General features: G+C 37.7%; 1 protein-coding gene across 1 annotated transcript in view; it reads left to right on the top strand.

The window, feature by feature from the left end:
* Nucleotides 1-12584, top strand: part of agps (alkylglycerone phosphate synthase) — a 58276-nt gene extending 45692 nt beyond the window's left edge. The window contains exons 16-20 of the mRNA XM_039647294.2: nt 465-526; nt 1586-1675; nt 2789-2888; nt 4309-4366; nt 11083-12584. Coding sequence (XP_039503228.1) covers nt 465-526; nt 1586-1675; nt 2789-2888; nt 4309-4366; nt 11083-11204 — 432 coding nt within the window. The 3' untranslated portion in view covers nt 11205-12584. The remainder of the gene's footprint in view (nt 1-464; nt 527-1585; nt 1676-2788; nt 2889-4308; nt 4367-11082) is intronic.
* The last annotated feature ends 4128 nt before the right edge of the window (nt 12585-16712 follow it).

The following is a 16712-nucleotide window of genomic DNA, read 5'->3' as shown; positions in this document are numbered from 1 at the left end:
ATCTATCTATCTATCTATCTATCTATCTATCTATCTATCTATCTAACTATCTATCTATCTATCTATCTATCTACGGTATCTATCTATCTACGGTATCTATCTATCTATCTATCTATCTATCTATCTATCTATCTATCTATCTATCTATCTATCTATCTATCTATCTATCTATCTATCTATCTATCTATCTATCTATCTATCTATCTATCTCTTTAACTGTCTGTCTGTCTGTCTAGTCTGTCTGAAAATGATAGTGTGATATATCTATTATATAATACTTGCGATTGGTCAAGCACTGATTGCATCACGTCAGCGGCCCTGTTTGTCCCGTCAGGGTTTATTATGAGATGATACAGCAGACTCTACACTATCCTTATAAATGTATCGCCGAACATATACATTTGTTCTTAAATGTACGCTGGGATTGAATGAACAGGATTGTGTGTGTGTGTGTGTGTGTGCAGGATTTGGGAATGGACTACTACGTGATGGGCGAGTCGTTTGAGACGTCTGTGCCCTGGGACAGGTATGCGATGGTCAAGCATCACTAGTGTCTGTTGATCGCCCACGCGCTCCACGCTCTCTTTAACACCGCTGTTGTCTCTGTCTGGAGGCGGTAGTGGAGGTGGGAAGGTCACAAGGACACAAAGTAAAGGAAAAACTCTCAGACTTCACGTGAACCTGTAATTTCGGCTCTTAGTATTAACACAAAGCCAAACTGGTGTGAACTCATGCCGTAGAGTGGAAATACTTCCCAAGATCGAGGGATTGTCCAGTGAGGATAATATAGAGTGCGGTGTTGGTGTTTTTGATCAGTTTGTTTCGTTTAGTGTTTTTGTTGCTTTGTTTTATTTTTGTTTAGTGTCTTTTTGTTGTTGCTTTGTTTTGTTTAGTTGTGAACTAGTTTTGTCATTTTGTTTTTTGAAGTGTATGTTTAGGGTTTTACAGTAGTCAACATTTGGAAGTGGATCAAAACCTTGTTATGCATGAATTTTGAACAATACCTTTTGTCTTTTTTGATCCACTTCAAATGTTGACTACTGTTTTGTTTTTGTTTGGTTTTGTTTGTTGTTTTGTTTGGTTTGGTTTTGTTGGTGTTGTTTTTTTTGTTTTTGTCTTGTTTTTGTTTGGTTTGGTTTTTGTTTTGTTTTGTTTAAATGTTTTGTTTGTTTTGTTTTTAGTTTGGTTGTGTTTTGTTTGTTTTTTGTTTGGTTTGGTTTTGTTTTTTGTTTGGTTTGGTTTTCTTTTTTTTTCTTTTTTTTTTTGGTTTGGTTTTGTTTATTTATTCATTTTGTTTGTTTTTTGTTTGGTTTTCTTTTTTTGTTTGTTTTTTTTTGTTTGCTTTTGCTTTTTGTTTTTTAGTTTTAGTTTGTGTTTTAGTTTATTTTTTAGGGGGTGGGTTAGTGATTATTATTTTGTAGTGAATGTATTATTGTATTTTCATGTTTTTCCTATTACTTAAATTGTTTTGTTGTATTAAAGTTTTAATTACTTAAATTCGACTATTTGTAACATTTCAGAATAAAAGTGATTAGGTGACTTTTTGGTCACATTATTTAGCATTTACCTTTTTTTTCTCTCTCAGGATTTTGGACTTGTGCAGGAATGTGAAGGAGAGGATTGTAAGAGAGTGTAAGGAGAGAGGAGTTCAGTTCCATCCGCTGTCCACATGCAGGTACACACACACACACACACACACACGTCTATTTTTTTACCTTTGATTTGCTGTCCATAAGTAAGGGTCTAATGACCATCTTGACTAGTGTTAAGTAAATATTACCCACAAGACCCTAGCAACTCCCGTTGGTGCGACACAGTTGGGGGCAACTCTTGTGTAACCCAGCACTGTTCACATTTTATTCATTTAATGTACAAATCTAGAGTAGAATCTCAATGTGTTGTTTAGTGAACTCTGTGTTCATTCTAATCTCACCTTTACCGTCACACTGAAAGAGAGTGTTTTGGGCTGAAGAGCATTTCCTAGCCATTCATTTCCTGTCGTTTGCCTTCCAGCTGCGTGTGCCATGATTGATGTGGCCATTTAACCTCTGCAAAACCAGATAAACTTAAACTTACTTTGTCTCAAAGTCAAGGGTCACACAGGCAGGGCCTGGATAGAAAGCATGTCAGTGTCTCTCGCTTTCTCTTTGTGCCTTTCTGGACTCATTAAAAACCCCACAGCAGCCGTAAATCCGCTTTAGCAGGAAGAATATTAAGATTACTGATTCTAGAAACATCACACACTCCTCATCCTCTCAGGAATAAGTGTTTATGAGCTGGATATACCAGAACAAAAATAGAAAACTGGCCACCACAGTGTCGTAATTACCAGTGGGAAAAGCTGGATTTGATTTTTGAGTTGCTGTGACAAAGAAATCATAGCAAACAACGCATGTATTATAGATATAGATATCTTTAGTTGAAGGTTAATTAGTATCATGATTGTAAAAATGGGCTTTTTGTGTATCATTGATGAAGAATTGTTATAAAGCTTGCTGGATAATATATAAGTGATGGATAACATTGTAACTAGCAATAGCTTTTCATTTATTGGGACTTCAAATCAATGGCTAGATTTTGTACTCATGTATTATACATGAGTATATTTTAGTTATGGCCCCTAAAAGTGCACTCAGTATTATTATAAAAAGGTATATTATAAAATTAAATATTTAAAAATAATAATAATCATGGCTACATCCACACCACTAGGTGTCAGTATACACATGGTGGAAATCTTCCCTGGATGGACATGAAAGCATCATAACTTGTGTTTTTCTCTTTCCAGAGTTACACAGACGTATGATGCAGGTGCTTGTGTGTATTTCTATTTTGCGTTTAATTACCGGGGTCTGAGTGATCCAGTTCATGTCTACGAACAAGTGGAGGTAAGGACAACAAGAAAGGGAAAGATTTGCAATCGATCTTTAAACTAGTACAAATATTTCTCAATACTTACCTGTGAGTAAAATAAACTGTTCAAATGAACCTTGCAACCCAAGCTGATAGATCTATCTAAACATTTATTTCACTACTAAAAAGAAGGGCATCCAAGAACATTTTAAAAGTAAACTCTCAAATGAATCAAAAATGAATCATTTGGTCATCTGATCAATCGGAGCAGAGTAGACCAATCACAACAGACTGGGTCATCTGACCAATCAGAGCAGAGTAGACCAATCACAACAGACTGGGTCATCTGACCAATCAGAGCAGAGTAGACCAATCACAACAGATTGGGTCATCTGACCAATCAGAGCAGAGTAGACCAATCACAACAGACTGGGCCATCTGACCAATCAGAGTAGACCAATCACAACAGACTGGGCCATCTGACCAATCAGAGCAGAGTAGACCAATCACAACAGATTGGGTCATCTGACCAATCAGAGCAGAGTAGACCAATCACAACAGACTGGGTCATCTGACCAATCAGAGCAGACCAATCACAACAGACTGGGCCATCTGACCAATCAGAGGAGAGTAGACCAATCACAACAGATTGGGTCATCTGACCAATCAGAGCAGAGTAGACCAATCACAACAGACTGGGCCATCTGACCAATCAGAGCAAAGTAGACCAATCACAACAGACTGGGTCATCTGACCAATCACAGCAGAGTAGACCAATCACAACAGACTGGGCCATCTGACCAATCAGAGCAGAGTAGACCAATCACAACAGACTGGGTCATCTGACCAATCAGAGCAGAGTAGACCAATCACAACAGACTGATCCATCTGACCAATCAGAGCAGAGTAGACCAATCACAACAGACTGATCCATCTGACCAATCAGAGCAGAGCAGACCAATCACAACAGACTGAGTCATCTGACCAATCAGAGCAGAGTAGACTCTTGGAAACGAGGGGTTTAGAGAGACTGAATCTTCTGAAGATTCAGATGAAAGGATTTTTTTTTTTTATCTTTTGATGCATGTTAAGCTGTTCTAGGAGACAAAACACAACTAGGAGTCTTTAAAATAGATTATTTTAATTCAAGTGTCCCTATTATACTATCCTAAGGAACCTAACACCCCTAGCTGATAAGACTTACTAAAGATTTATTTCACTACAAAAGTAAGGGCTTGCTAAATATTTTGAAAGTTATCACTCAAATCAGTGAATAAGTTTGTGTTTTGTTTGTTTGTGTGAATCAGTGAATCATTTGTGTATTGATTGGAATGAACCGTCCAAATGAACCTAGCAGAACTATTTATTCCTCTACAAAAAAGGGCTTTTGAGACCATATTTCTCTCTCTTTATGCTTAAATGATATTAACGTCTCGTTTTGCTTGTATTGTGTAGCATGCGGCCCGAGAGGAGATTCTTGCCAATGGAGGAAGTCTGTCTCACCATCATGGAGGTGAGTTTCACCACACAGCACGTGAATCATCTGAAATAAATGAATCTATTCCCTCAGTTAAGCTCTTCTAAACCAAACACACACACAACTCGGCCTTTTAGAGAATGCTAGCGTTGGGGTCGGTGGTTTGACCTGGTTTATTGGGTCTGAGACACATGACTAATCTACATTACCATCCGCCTGCTGCTAGCTAACCGTCACCAGACTCATTAATCACACACACACACACAGAGAGAGAGAGAGAGCTCTGTAGCCCACAGGTCGAGTCCTAAATGGACTGATAAAGGAATAGTTCACTCAAAAAACTGTTTCCTGACTGTTATGTCTTTCCAAACTGAATGATTTCTTTCTTTTCTTTCTGTGGAATATGAAAGAGACAATTCTGAAGTGAGTTAATATCAAGAGTTGTCTAATGCTGCGAGTCATTTGTGAATGAATCGTTCAAAGATCAGATGCTAAATCACATCTTTTATTTCACAGACTAGAGAGAATAAAGTATTTGAAACTCATTTTTGAATGAACTATACCTTTGAAATGAGAGAGGAAAGGGTGAGCTGATGTTTATAAACTTTCTAAAAGAAAGTGTGTGTGTGTGTGTGTGTGTGAGGGGGGGTAGTTCTCTGTAATTGTGATTAATAGCGGCACTGCGGTACTATCTGCCTGCCGACAGGCCCTTTTGTCTACACACAATCACAGCATGACAAATGAAGTGAGTGTGTGTGTATCTGGAAAAACAGATGTAGTCTGGGCGGGCGAGGTGGGAGGGCGCAGGAGAGAAACACACAGTTTACTAACCTGTGTTTACCACGGGTCAGAGCTGTGAATACACACGCTTGCCAGACCTCCACTCACTCTAAACACAAACACACACAGTTCCTTTGTTGCACACTGACCGTGTGTACGCATCTAAGCAAACGAAACCAACAGAAATATGCCCTTTAAAGCTTGAAAGAACACGTTAAACTAGATGTGCTGCTCCGCTAGAGATAAAGAGTTAAAGAGAGACCGTTCAAACAGCCTTTAGTGAGGGAGTCTGAAATAACCTGAACTCATTTGCATTTGTCAATCACTTGACTGAATAACTTTGGTGGGAGATTGGTGACTTCTTGAAAAACGTTGACAAAATGAAAGTTTAATACCGCCCTAGCAAGCAGAACGAACTAAAACTGTGTAAAAAAATTTTTAAAAAAGAGAATGAATCAGTGAATCATTTGTGTGAAATGAACTGTCCAAAGGAACCTAGAAACCCTAATGTAAAAAAGAGAATGAATCAGTGAATCATTTGTGTGAAATGAACTGTCCAAAGGAACCTAGAAACCCTAGTGTAAAAAAGAGAATGAATCAGTGAATCATTTGTGTGAAATGAACCGTCCAAAGGAACCTAGAAACCCTAGTGTAAAAAAGTGAATGAATCAGTGAATCATTTGTGTGAAATGAACTGTCCAAAGGAACCTAGAAACCCTAGTGTAAAAAAGTGAATGAATCAGTGAATCATTTGTGTGAAATGAACTGTCCAAAGGAACCTAGAAACCCTAGTGTAAAAAAAGAGAATCAATCAGTGAATCATTTGTGTGAAATGAACTGTCCAAAGGAACCTAGCAAATAGAATTAACTAGAAATAAAAAAGAGAATGAATTAGTGAATCATTTGTGTGGAAATGAACTGTCCAAAGGAACCTAGAAACCCTAGTGTAAAAAAGAGAATGAATCAGTGAATCATTTGTGTGAAATGAACTGTCCAAAGGAACCTAGAAACCCTAGTGTAAAAAAGTGAATGAATCAGTGAATCATTTGTGTGAAATGAACTGTCCAAAGGAACCTAGAAACCCTAGTGTAAAAAAGAGAATGAATCAGTGAATCATTTGTGTTAAATGAACTGTCCAAAGGAACCTAGCAACCCTAGCAAATAGAACTAACTAAAAATAAAAAAGAGAATGAATCAGTGAATCATTTGTGTGAAATGAACCGTCCAAAGGAACCTAGAAACCCTAGTGTAAAAAAGTGAATGAATCAGTGAATCATTTGTGTGAAATGAATTGTCCAAAGGAACTTAGCAACCCTGTTGATAGAACTAACTAAACATTAATTTCTTTACAAAACAAAGAGCTTTCAAGAATATTTTGAAAGTTATGACTGAAATGAATCTGTGAATTATTCGTGTTGGGGGAGGGGGTGTTATTTGTGTGAATCATTTGTGTTTTCATTGGAATGAACTTGGCAAACAGAGCTAACTGAACATTTATTTCACCACCAAGAAGGGCTGCTGAGAACATTCTGAAAATAATGACTCTGTGAATCAATTGATCGTTAAAGTAATGACTCAAATGAATCAGTGTGTGTTTTCAATCAATTGTGTGTTTAAGCGGTTGGTTTTAGTGACTTGCCCTAACAAATCTAGCGAAAGGAACTAACTGAACATTCATTTCACTGCAAAATAACAATGAAGGGCTTCTGAAGTACATTGTGAAAATATTGAATCAGTGAATCATTTGTGTGTTTAGTTTGGTCATTCAAAGGAACTATCCAAACAAAGTGATTCACTAAAATATTCCAATGCTGTCCAGACCAACAATCATCTCAGCTGTCCTACATGTAGTAATAGTGATGTGTTTGGACTCATGTGACCTCTACAAAGTACAACACTTTTTCTGGTGCCGTGACCCGGATTCTACGAGTTCTTGTTGGTCTTCGCAGTAGGAGTTTTGTTTTTTGGGTTTGTTTGTTTGGACCCATACGGACATGCTTAAACGTGTCTTCTGAGCACAGCATGTGTGGACTCGCGCCTGAGGAAACCCTGACAGCGTGTGTGTGTGTGTGTGTGCAGGTGAAGAACAGGGGTTATACGAGTGCATCAGCCTCAAACACACTCGCACTCCTGAGCTCTTCCTCTTTATTCAGCCGTTGTTGGACACACACACACCTCTGCTTTTGTCCCTGGCTATAGTTTCTGCATGTCTCAGCTGTGTGAAAGTGGTTATGAGAGATGAATAGTGACAGGATAGTGATGGAAAGAGAGAGCTGATGGCGAGATGATAGATGTGTAAATTATCTCCGTGATGGAGGCAATGATGCAGTCATGCCTCCTTCTGTTTCTGTCTGTCGCCCAGCACACACACACACACACACACACACACACACACACACACACCACTGGGCGTTTGAGGAGGGGCTGCTCGTGATTGGCTCGTGTGCGTTCGGTGGGCCGGCCCTCTGCGAGATGATTGGCTCTGTCGCCACAGGACCTGTTTGCATATGCACGGCTTGGGCGGTTGCCAATAGCGATCTGCCCTGGCCCTTAGCTCCGCCCCCTTCTCATACGGTAACGTCTTGTGACGAAACGCCGTCTGGTCGCTTATCAATCATTGTAAGCGTGTGAGAGACAGACTGAGAGACGTCGAGGTTTTCTAAACTGCTGTTCTGACAAATATACTGTGTGGGATTATATTAACACAACACTCTTAAAGGATGTGTCATTGATTTAATGATATGAGAAAGAAATCATAACTAGATTGTATTGTATTCTCTTCAATTCTTTTATTATATTATCAGATTATTTTAATTAACAAAATTTTATTGATGCATGAAGGCGTGTCATGTCATTTATCCATCGTTCTATCTATCCATCTTGATTTATTAATAATAGTTTAATAATAACTAGCAGTAAGAATAATAATGGATTTATAATAATGAATAATATTTAATAACACTGTTCAATCCCCCGATTTTATGTTTAGATTTGTTCCTTAATCTAACTTGATTGATCTTTTAAAAACAACAACTATAATGATCTGTTTTAATAATTTAATGATTTTGACTAAACAATTTAATAACACTGATCAAAGTAAGCTTTAGCAAATTTCGAAATTAATATCCATTTTTCACACTCTACAATATAATATTGTGATGCCTATATTCGCTTGTAGTATTTAAAGATTTGAGGGGTTTATTTTTATTTACTATTAACAAAATGGTATAGAATATTAATATCAGCCATTTATCGGCCATAGCATGAAATTAGTCTTCAGCTTAAAGGCTTTAATATCATTGATTAATAGTGTTTTTGTGTTTGTTTGGCCAGTAAGCAATAACCTAACAACCACATAGCAACATATTAGAAACACTGACCTCAACACAGAACAGCGACGCCCTGGCAACCATCAGTTTTAATTTCATTTTTTCGTGTCGTATTTTTAACATGTTATTTACAATCAATTTATAAGATGTAATGTAATATTTTGTTACAAAGTTGTTTAACTGATATTGATGTATATGTTTGGTGTAGTTTAGTCTGAACATGAGAGCAGCTGATAGACAAACAGAAGACCCAGACATTCATTCATACAGACAGACAGACAGACAGACAGACAGACAGTCATTCATACATACAAACAATTAGACATGCAGACAGATAGACAGTTATACAGACAGACAGACAGATAGACAGTTATGCAGATAGACAGTTATACATACAGACATTTATGCAGATAGACAGTTATACATACAGACAGTTATATAGACAGACAGAAGACAGTCAGACAGATAGACAGTTATGCAGATAGACACTTATACATACAGACAGTCATACAGACAGACAGACAAACAGACAGTTATTGAGACAGACAGTCATACAGACAGACAAACAAATAGACAAAGAGTTATTCAGACAGACAGTCATACAGACAGACAAAAAGACAGACAAACAGTTATTCAGACAGACAGACAGACAGATAGACAGTTATTCAGACAGACAGACAGACAGAAAAACAGTTATTCAGACAGTCAGTCAGTCAGTCATACAGACAGACAAACAGTTATTAAGACAGACAGACAGACAGGCAGACAGACAAAGAAATAGACAAACAGTTATTCAGACAGACAGTCATACAGACAGACAAACAGTTATTCAGACAGACAGTCATACAGACAGACAGACACAGTTATTCAGACAGACAGACAGACAGTCAGTCAGTCATACAGACAGATAGACAAACAAACAGTTATTGAGACAGACAGACAGTCATACAGACAGACAGACAGACAGACAGACAGTTATTGAGACAGAGAGACAGACAGACAAAGAAATAGACAAACAGTTATTCAGACAGACAGAAACAGTTATTCAGACAGACAAACAGTTATTCAGACAGACAGTCATACAGACAGACAGACAGACAGTTATTCAGACAGTCAGACAGACAGACAAACAGTTATTCAGACAGACAGACAAACAAACAGACAGAAACAGTTATTCAGACAGACAGACAGTCAGTCAGTCATACAGACAGATAGACAAACAAACAGTTATTGAGACAGACAGACAGTCATACAGACAGACAGACAGACAGACAGTTATTGAGACAGAGAGACAGACAGACAAAGAAATAGACAAACAGTTATTCAGACAGACAGTCATACAGACAGACAAACAGTTATTCAGACAAACAGATATTCAGACAGACAGTCAGACAGACAGACAAACAAATAGACAAACAGTTATTCAGACAGTCATACAGACAGACAAACAGTTATTCAGACAGACAGTCATACAGAGACAGACAGACAGACAAAGTTATTCAGACAGACAGACAGTTATTCAGACAGACAGAAAAACAGTTATTCAGACAAACAGTTATTCAGACAGACAGACAGACAGACAGTTATTCAGACAGACAGACAGACAAACAGTTATTCAGACAGACGGACAGTTATTCAGACAGACAGACAAACAGTTATTCAGACAGACAGACAGACAGTTATTCAGACAGACAGACAGACAGTTATTCAGACAGACAGACAGTTATTCAGACAGACAGACAGACAGACAGACAGACAAACAGTTATTCAGACAGACAGACAGTTATTCAGACAGACAGACAGACAAACAGTTATTCAGACAGACAGTTATACAGACAGACAGACAGACAGTTATTCAGACAAACAGTTATTCAGACTGACAGACAGTTATTCAGACAGACAGACAAACAGTTATTCAGACAGACAGACAGTTATTCAGACAGACAGACAAACAGTTATTCAGACAGACATACAGACAGACAGTTATTCAGACAAACAGTTATTCAGACAGACAGACAGTTATTCAGACAGACAGACAGACAAACAGTTATTCAGACAGACAGTTATTCAGACAGACAGACAGACAGACAGTTATTCAGACAAACAGTTATTCAGACAGACAGACAAACAGTTATTCAGACAGACAGACAGTTATTCAGACAGACAGACAGTTATTCAGACAGACAGACAAACAGACAGACAGTTATTCAGACAGACAGACAGTTATTCAGACAGATAGACAGTTATTCAGACAGAGTTATTCATTCAGACAGACAGTTATTCAGACAGACAGACAAACAGACAGACAGTTATTCAGACAGACAGACAGTTATTCAGACAGACAGACAGACAGTTATTCAGACAGAGTTATTCATTCAGACAGACAGACAGACAGTTATTCAGACAGACAGTTATTCATTCAGACAGACAGACAGACAGTTATTCAGACAGACAGGCCTAAACGTGTGTTGTGCTGCTGTAGTTTCTCTCCTCTGGGAGCTCAGGGATAATGAGTTTGATAGTCTGCTGCTCTCCATAAATCACATCATGCAAAACATCTCAGCGTTTCAGCAGTGCCGCCCACCGCAGAACATCCATCATCCAACCTCTCTCTCTCTCTCTCTCTCTCTCTCTCTGTCACAGTGGGAAAGCTCCGGAAGGAATGGATGAAAGAGAGCGTGTCCGGCGTGGGGCTCGGCGTGCTCAAGTCGGTGAAGGAGTTTGTGGATCCTCAGAACATTTTCGGCAGCAGAAACCTGTTGTAATTCATGTAACACTCTCATGCGTTTTCCATTATCTTCTAATCAGATTTGATTTAAACCTCATATTCCCGTCTTTCTCGCACAGTAACCCGATAAACCACTCCTCTGTTTCTCATTAACCCCATCGCCTTTGACCTTTGACCTCCTCTTCAGTGAGGTGCATGGCTCCTCCTGATCACGTGACTTGATTTCTCGCCGGTCTTCCCGTGACTGAACAGGGTTTTGATACTGTGAGGTCCGTGTCTGGCACTATTGTTGTGTTTCGTACATTAGCAGACTCAATTATGCTTTTTAAAGCAGCGTGCCTTCTGTCTGTCTGTCTTACACTCCTCGTTCTGAGTGACTCAGTGTTTTATTATCCTCTATCCTTACTGTACTTTTGCCTTTTCTATCCGTCAGCTCAAACTGACTGTATCGTTTTTTTGGGGAGGGGGGTGAATCTCATGAAAAATGTCCCAGTTGAACTAAAATCAAAAGAATATAATGCATAATAAGGCAATTTTTTCAACCGTTATGAATTTGCGAACTTAAAAAATAGGCACCAAATCTCGTTAAGCAAATATGAATAAAAAAAAAAAGATTATTCGTGGAATGAGGGAATATTATGGAAGCTTGTTTCCACCACAGAGTAAAACATTTTAAAAGATCAAGACTTTTTATCTCACAACTGCGAGTTTACATCTTTATAACTCATAATTGCGATGAAATGATAAAATGTCAGAATTGCGAGATAAGTTTCAATTAACCTAATATTGCTTTAAGTACACTTTATAATAAGGTTTTATTGACCAACATTAGTTAATGCATTACTTGACATTAATAAAGAACAATACAGAATGTATGAAATATTTTTAAGTCATTCTAACATGAGTAAATGCTTTATGAGTGAATGTGAGGTAACAAGATCAATGTGTATATATAGTTTTTGTGGTTCATGATACCAGCCATAACTAATCTAACCTTATTATAAAGTGTTGTTTTGTCTTTTGATTCTGAATATGATGTTTTCGTGAGATTGACTCTCTGACGAGGTGCAGTGTGTGTGAGTTGAGCCTGTAAACGTGTGTGTTGTGCTCCATCATCTGCATCAAATCTCTCCTTGTGTTTCTGCCAAAGACTGTCAGCATCTCTTCTACTGCAGACTTGCTTCAGCCACACACACACACACACACACATCTGTGTGTCCTGTATATAAACATGAGCACACAGTTTAGAGAGGATGTTCACCGAAGATCCACCACGATAAATTGTATTTTTTTAACACAACATATGCAAAAAAGCCAGAGATGATCTGAACTAGGATCTAAAACGTTGTATGTGACTGTTACGTGCTTTGATTTGTATCAACTTTGAGGGAAAAAAATAAGCCTCCGTTTATCTGTTGTCTATTTGAGTTTATTACACTTTCAGAGTCTGTTATACTTTGCTTTGAGATGGATGATGTTTAAGGGGATGCTTTGTTTCACTTTAAACAGATAATCCTCATTCACTCGTCCTCGTGGGACTCAGAGAGAGATGTTTGGAAGAATGTTCACGCTGCTCTTTTCTAGACCATGGAAGAACAGGATTAAAAGTAGTCCAAATAATATCCCAAGTAATGTCAGATTTGTTTGAGCAACATTCCAAAATTGACATTATAGATAAAAGCTCTGAAATCTCATTTCTGACATTGCGATCGCCGCATCATGAGTAGTGAGACGCATACACACTGTGGTCTGCTGTCGTGATATTATAGTGTGCGTCAGGGATGACTTCATATCCACCTCGTTTCTTCAAGATTTTCCTTTATATATATATATATATATATATATATTAGGGCTGTGCAAAAATGAATTGCGATTAATCGCATTCAAAATAAAAGTCTGTGTTTACATAATATATTTGTGTGTGCTGTATATAATTATTTTTTATATATATAAATACACACACATTCATGTATATATTTAAGAAAATGTGTTATTCATACATAAAATATTTATATTTATATAATATAGATTATGTATTTATATATATATAGAATTTAAGTGCAAATAATTCTTAAATATATACATGCATGCATAGGTATTTATATATACAAAATAATTATATACAGCACACACAAATATATTATGTAAACACAGACTTTTATTTTGGATGCGATTAATCGCAATTAATTTTTGCACAGCCCTAATATATATGTATATAAAACCGGGTTTCCTGTTTTTTTATTTATTTATTTTTTATTTAAAACCTTTTTTTTATTTATGAATGAAATAAGGTCTGTGGTAAACACAACTTTACGATACGATATTTTACGATACTTGCAGACGTTTTGCTCTACAACATAAATGAGACGCATCGATATTGCAAACACACATTTTGAAGCTGTTTGTTTTAGAAAACGTATCTTTCTAGATGGCAACATAAGGCAGTTTGAGTGTGTGTGTGTGTGCAGTTTAACGTCCATCCGTGTATGGTCAATTTATGTTTACCACAGATATTATTCCACTCATAAATTGAAAAAAAAAAAAACAGACTTCCTGGTTTTGACGTCATTCCTGCAGGAGAAGTGTGATACTTTTCACTTTTCATTGTTCACTGTCAACACACATACACACACACGAAAAGAAAAGAAAAAACCCAGCATGAACATTCTTTGCCTTTTTGTGTTTCACACAGAGTTTGGAAGGTTTGAATGTTTGGATGAAGTTTTATATGTGAGTGAACACTAAACTGCGTGATGAATATCAGATTAATGGAGTGTGTGTGTCCTGTGTAACAGGCTCCGACGTCTCGCTTTACTACGATGGCACTTTTGTAAAACATTTAAGCCTAAACACACAGTCCAGCAGCCTGTAGCCTACTTGCAGAGAGAGGGCTGTGATGTTCAGCAGATCCTCTCTCCTGTTCCCACGTGACACTCGTGTCGATTATGAGTTTTTTATATGTGTGTTATGAATTCATGTGCTTCTGGACTATTGTGTTGCTGAAACGCAAAATGAAGGATCTCGAGGAGGTTTTGCCGCCGCCCCTCGGCTTGATTCCTGAACGGTTTCATCATCTATCGTCGCAACAGCCGTATTAACAGATTTTAAACTGAAGTATAACGAAAGTCTCCCTCGTCTTTCCCTCAGATTTCTTGGTCAGAGTACATTTTTGTCAAAGCTGTTTGTGCAATAAATTAACATGTCCGAACATTTTAGATCGTGTGTCCTCTGTCATTATTGCAAATGTTTTATTAGGTTTGTTTGTATTAGCCTTACCTCGGGAATGTTTATCATCATCAAACCAAACTTGGTTCTTCAGCCGACAGTTTCAATCTGTCAGGTCTTCTGTGTTCGGGCTTCCCACGGACGTTGTAGTTCGTCAACAATGGATACAATTTATGTTTGATTATGTAAATGAAATAGCTCTCGAGAGACAGCTTCCAGAATCTCCACGAGTTCAACAAGAAACTAAAACATGAAGCACTTCCGACTTTAAAACAAGAGGCAGCAGTTTTTGGGCCACAACCTGTAAGTAGGCTAAGACTTCATCATTTTAAATGTATTTGCATGTATAATTCCAGACGTAGCCTTGTGTTTTAGCTTTATCAAATGTTAGCGCTGGCTATAGCCACTAGGCTAGTTATGCTATTTTGTGTCTATGACAAACGCGTACAAACATTATGGACCTTTTTTTTTATAAGTACTAATGTTTTAAACGTATTTTTCATGTATGCTTTATGATGTTATTTTTCGATTTGACCAAGAACGTATTAAACCAATGCCAACACTGTTTGTGTATATAGTAGCCAGTCAGTTCGATGCTATTTTGTGTAAGACAAATGTGTATCCACAAGTTTCCTACGCCCCATGATGCCTTGCGTCAAAAGTGGGCGCGACTTCCGGTTGGAAGTAAACAAAGCGCGATTTGACATGTTTGACACTTGTTCATTCAACAGTTGACAGTCATTCAAGTTATAGCGATCCAAACTAGCTAACGATGTGGGAACACAACCTCAACGAAATTCAAAAGGGTTAAATAACAGTATACCTTTACCCTCCGCAGTAGTTGATTGGGAGTATTATAATAACACTATTAATAATCAATACTCATCAAGGCATGGTGACAGACAGTTGTGCGAGCTGACAAACACTTAAAATAAAAAAAAAATACACACTTAGTCATTGTGCTTTGGAGTTTATTCAAAATTATAAATGAATGTGCTACTAGAATACATTAACTGGCACATTTGGTATTCTGTCAACACAGGCTTAGATCCTGAGTTTAGGTGTAACATCAGTAGCGAACAGCTGATCACATGCTGAGAGAGTTATATATATATAAAATATAAAATATTATAGTTATAAAATATAAAGAATTAAAAAAAAATGTACACAGGAAGATTCGTCGTCTTTTGGGAGGTGATGGAAACTACAGTCGTTGGCAGGATCAGAGACGGGCTCTGGTAGGATCACTGTGATTTCGTTTTCAGCTTATGTTCAAAACAATCATGTTTAAGCCACTGAATTAGTTTAGTCCGGTTATACATACAACCGCGAGCAGCACATGTTGTCCCTGAGCTCCGTAACGACATCTCTCATAAAGATTTGCGTCTTTAAATAGTAAAATAATTCTCCGAAAAACAGCTAGCTTCTTCGCTAACCAACACACAAAATACCATTGGAATGCTACTTCCGCCGCCTCGCCGGAAGTTTCACCCACTTTATTTTTTACAGGAGCGCCCCTCGGAAACTTGTGGATAAAGTAAAAAAAATGTAGGCAAATTTTTATTCAGAAACGTTTAGTAAGAGTGTGTGGTGAGGTTCTGCTTGACTCTCTTCATCGTGGCTTTCTGGGTCTGGTTCTGCCTCAAACTGATGCGCAGTATCCACACCATTTATTTACATTAGACAGGAACACACATGCAACTTCGCCCGTAAATGTAATGGGCGTTAGTATCCGGACAACGTGAACTACTCAGTTTAGCCAATCACAACACAACGGCCCAAACTAACCAATCTGAGCCCACTACGTGTTTCTGAGGGAGCGGTTTCATACAATCAGGAAGTCTACCAGTCGTTCAGAGGACAGAGGAGAGCGTGGCTGACAATAAAGGTGAGATTTATGAAAAATAAGACTTTTTAAAAAAGAAAAACCACAAATACATGTTAAATTGCACCCCATAAACCAGTGTTGTAGTACTCGAGACTCGGACTCGGTCTCGAGACCATATTTTAATGGTCTTGGTCTTGTCATGGACTCGTGTGCATTTGGACTCGGAATTGACTCGTACTCTAACCTTTTTTTTAGGACTCGGACTTATTCCCGAGTCCAGTCGAGTTCAATTCAAAAAAATTTTAATGATTATTAATGTATGTTAATAAAATATTTCTTTAAATTGATTGACACGCCCAGTGATTTTCTAGTGCGCAACTGCGCATGACAAATTGTAATAAAATTACTTTTAACACCACCTACTATGTGGCCTTTTTACCCTAAACTGATCATATTTTTTAAACTAAAAGTAAATTAAGTAAAAAAAAAAAA

Source organism: Pimephales promelas, chromosome 7, assembly GCF_988280905.1.
Source record: "Pimephales promelas chromosome 7, fPimPro1.hap1.1, whole genome shotgun sequence".
Lineage (NCBI taxonomy): Eukaryota > Metazoa > Chordata > Actinopteri > Cypriniformes > Leuciscidae > Pimephales > Pimephales promelas.
Note: the sequence above shows the minus strand (reverse complement) of the source record. Positions and strands in the feature narration are given on the sequence as shown.